Source organism: Arachis ipaensis, chromosome B2 (assembly GCF_059453495.1).
Source record: "Arachis ipaensis isolate K30076 ecotype BB chromosome B2, ASM5945349v1, whole genome shotgun sequence".
NCBI classification, from domain to species: domain Eukaryota; kingdom Viridiplantae; phylum Streptophyta; class Magnoliopsida; order Fabales; family Fabaceae; genus Arachis; species Arachis ipaensis.
The window spans coordinates 113686718-113690059 of NC_142437.1; the positions used below are offsets into that span (position 1 = coordinate 113686718).

Here is a 3342-nt window from a genome sequence, read left to right on the forward strand (position 1 = left end):
AATCATAAAATATATATTTTTTAAAATTTGTAAAATGAGAAAGAGTAGTTTATTCAAACAAAACTAGCAATAAATCAGGGTCATACTAAAAAAAGTTGGTAGCAAAACTTACAAAAGTAGTTCCATTAGCGCATAATCTACTAAATCTTTGTCGTCTTCTTCAGGCTTAGCTTCAGCTCTCATTCTATTAATTCAAAACTCCAGATTAAATCTTGAAATTTTCGACGATCAAAAACTTCTTTTATCGCCATAACGATTATACCGATTTCGTTTTCCGCACATCGTAATGTTAAGGTTCAAGGAACCGACAATAGAGCGTTTCTGAAACCCTAGAAATCAAGAATTCCAATCTTGCCAGGTGAAGAGAGTTTTCAAAGTATTTTTGGAGCATACCTCCTCGCGTCGATGGCGATCATCGGCCACGCTCTCCGCTAGGCATTCATGCCGAAGCGTGAGTACAAGAGTCTCAGAAGAAAAAGCATGGGGCAAGATTCAGAGGCCTGTAGTGGTTTCTATTGAGACTGTTATTGTTGTTGCAATCTTCCTTTACACGGTTATCAACTTGAGAATCCTGTTTTCCGGTAGCAGTGGGAAGAGGCCGTTCTAGGTTGATCTGAAGCTTCAACGTGGCAGGTAGACGTTCTGCGTTGATCGCTGATTATTATTGGATGATTGTGCTCATTCCTTCTTTCATCGTTTTTGCGGTTTCATCTGTGTACCTTGTTGCTGCATTTTCTGCTCCAATAAGGCATTGATGCTTGAAGGTGGTTGAAAATAATTATCGCGAGCTTCAAGACGGGTGGCCTGCTATGCCTGTCCATCTTAAATATTATCTTCCTATCCTTTTCGATCTTCTTGACTTATTTCTTGGTTCAAGTCTCTTGACATTGGTGAGCAAGCTTTACACCTCTGTTTTGGTGCTTTGAAATTTTATCATAGAGACTGGTTATTCTATACAATGGCATTGCCTTTTTCGTGAGGAGAAAAACAACTGTGATTCTTGATGAGAGAAACTTTAGTAGTAGAAATCTCGTGCTGGAAATGCTTGAAGCTAATCTTCTAAAAATCACATTGAAAAGATGCGTCAACGAAGGGTTCAAAGCATGGATGGTTCATTCCTTCTTTCCTCTGACGAAGAAGATGAACTTGATAATTAAGAAGAGGCACCTCATTTAACACGAACTAACTCAAATAGGCAAAGACTCGAAAGTGATTGGCATCATCCTTTCTAACCTTTGAAAGTGCTGTGATGGAGATAGAATTCAATTTTGGAGGAAAACAAAAAAATGTTTGGACATGTACCATATTTGAGAAATGTTTGATTAAAAGGGTATGAAATATGTGCTCCTTTGAACCATGATTTCATTAGTTCCATAGAAAATCTGTGTAGTTTGGGGTGTGAATGATTAAACTTCTACTTGTATGTTGCTCATCTTTTGTGGCAGTTAGAATTAACTCAATCTGCTTCATTGGTAACCTGATTGATTAATTAAAAAATTATTTTGTAATTAGCTTTATGTACTCTTAATGTACTTTTATTATAATTAATTATTATTAATATTAAACTAATAAATAATTTAGGAAATAAAGACAATATAATAGTATTGTACGTGGAAACATATAATAGATTCTATATATATTATTTTCTTTCAACTAATATAATATTAATATCCCACGTCTTAATTCTCTCTTATAATTATAGTTTCACTATTTTCAACTTATAGAACACTAGATTACATGATGGATCTCACTACTATATCCACATATTTATTCTCTATATAGGAATATGGATAATTAAGCAACTTATTTATATCTCTAGTGCTAGTTGTTGCTCCCACAAACAACGCACAGATATATAGATCACAAGTGAGGATGCTCACTTAATTAATCCTGCAATACACAATAATGATTTTAAGGTTAATACGTTTCTTGTAATATTATAATAATAAAAATTATCAGATTCACACTTCTACTAAAATTACATGAATCATTATAATATATTCTTTAGATAATACCCTTTCCATTCTATTTGGTACATTATTTATAACTCACTTTAAAGTTACACTAAAAGATATTTTTTACAAAGAAAAAAATGCTATAAATATCACTTTAATTTGCCACAATAGATTTTTTTGCAATAAAAAAGGTTATTGTATATCAATGTATTAGAATTTGTTGTAAAAAATCATTATAATTTTTTTATTTATTACCAAATATTTATATTTTTCATCAAAATTATTTTGTTAATTATACTCAATGACAATAATTTTTTTGTTGCAAAAAAAATTATTTTTTTAAAAACCAAACTAAGTAACTATTATGATATCTTTAAAACAAACATGATAAATATTCCAATTACGTGTTAAATATACCATTAGTTAAAGTGTGAATAATAAAATCTGGTGGAAGCAATTGTGACAAAATGATGCTTACATATAAGAACTACTAATATATGCAAGCCAATTACACATTAGAGTTGCATGCATATATAAAGTCTTATTCTATTAAATAATATTCGCTATATATGGATCAAATGACTTCATCAAATCTTATTATATATATATATATATGATGTTTGCATATAATAAAATTATTTATTTTAAAAGTTTAAATTAATAAAAAAATATAACATTAATGGTTATATCTCTGATATCGTATACATATAATTAGGATGAAAATTAAAGTAGAGTAGTGTTTGTATTACCTGTTGCAATCAATAGAGGGAGATAACTTGTAAGGCAAGTTAACTCCACACTTTGCAGGGAGCCCAGCAAGCTTGTGAATGTTTAACTTCTTAATGCTATGAGCAGTGGTTTTGATGCACTTGCAAACAGATCTACGATCTTGTGTGGTCTTGGATTGGCTGTTCACCTTCTTGATCCCATTACAACATGCTCCAGGGACATTATTGTCAATTCCAGTAACGTATGGAATGCATGATGACAAAGCATCTTGAACATTCCCACATGATGGACCAGCTTGGGTAAGTGAAATCAGATCCATAATCATGCACATCATCATCATGATGATGGCCATGCATGCTACCTTAGGGAAAATTGACCTTGCCATATTACTAATATTAGGGACAAGCTTTGTTGAGGGAAAATGCTTCGGGGTTTTTGGTTAATGTGTTAATTAGTTTTGTGATATGATATGGAGATTAATGATCCAAGATGGGTTATTTATAGGTAATGCCACATAATATGTGCCCACATTTTCTTTTCCCTCACGATTTCTAACAAAAATAGCGACACTAACCATATCTTAATACACTATATGTAATTAATTAAAATGAGACAAGAAAATATAAAGAATTAATTTTTAGTTAGTCAATATTAATTA

The 3342-nt window shown here is 31.4% G+C and overlaps 1 protein-coding gene and 1 pseudogene across 1 annotated transcript; one reads left to right on the forward strand and one right to left on the reverse strand.

Annotated features, from left to right (window-relative positions):
• Window positions 1-405: 405 nt before the first annotated feature.
• Window positions 406-1232, forward strand: LOC107627755 (uncharacterized; annotated as a pseudogene).
• Window positions 1233-1615: 383 nt separating this feature from the next.
• On the reverse strand, window positions 1616-3136 carry LOC107627756 (non-specific lipid-transfer protein P3-like). The gene is made up of 2 exons (XM_021117047.2): window positions 2705-3136; window positions 1616-1890 (listed from the first exon to the last, which is right to left on the reverse strand). The coding sequence occupies exons 1-2, from the start codon at window positions 3067-3069 to the stop codon at window positions 1881-1883; spliced, it is 375 nt and encodes a 124-aa protein (XP_020972706.2). The 5' UTR covers window positions 3070-3136; the 3' UTR covers window positions 1616-1880.
• Window positions 3137-3342: the final 206 nt, after the last annotated feature.

Bases quoted from the DNA above. Each gene is read 5' to 3' on its own strand.
- LOC107627756 (XM_021117047.2), bottom strand. From the start codon at position 3,069: ATGGCAAGGTCAATTTTCCCTAAGGTAGCATGCATGGCCATCATCATG.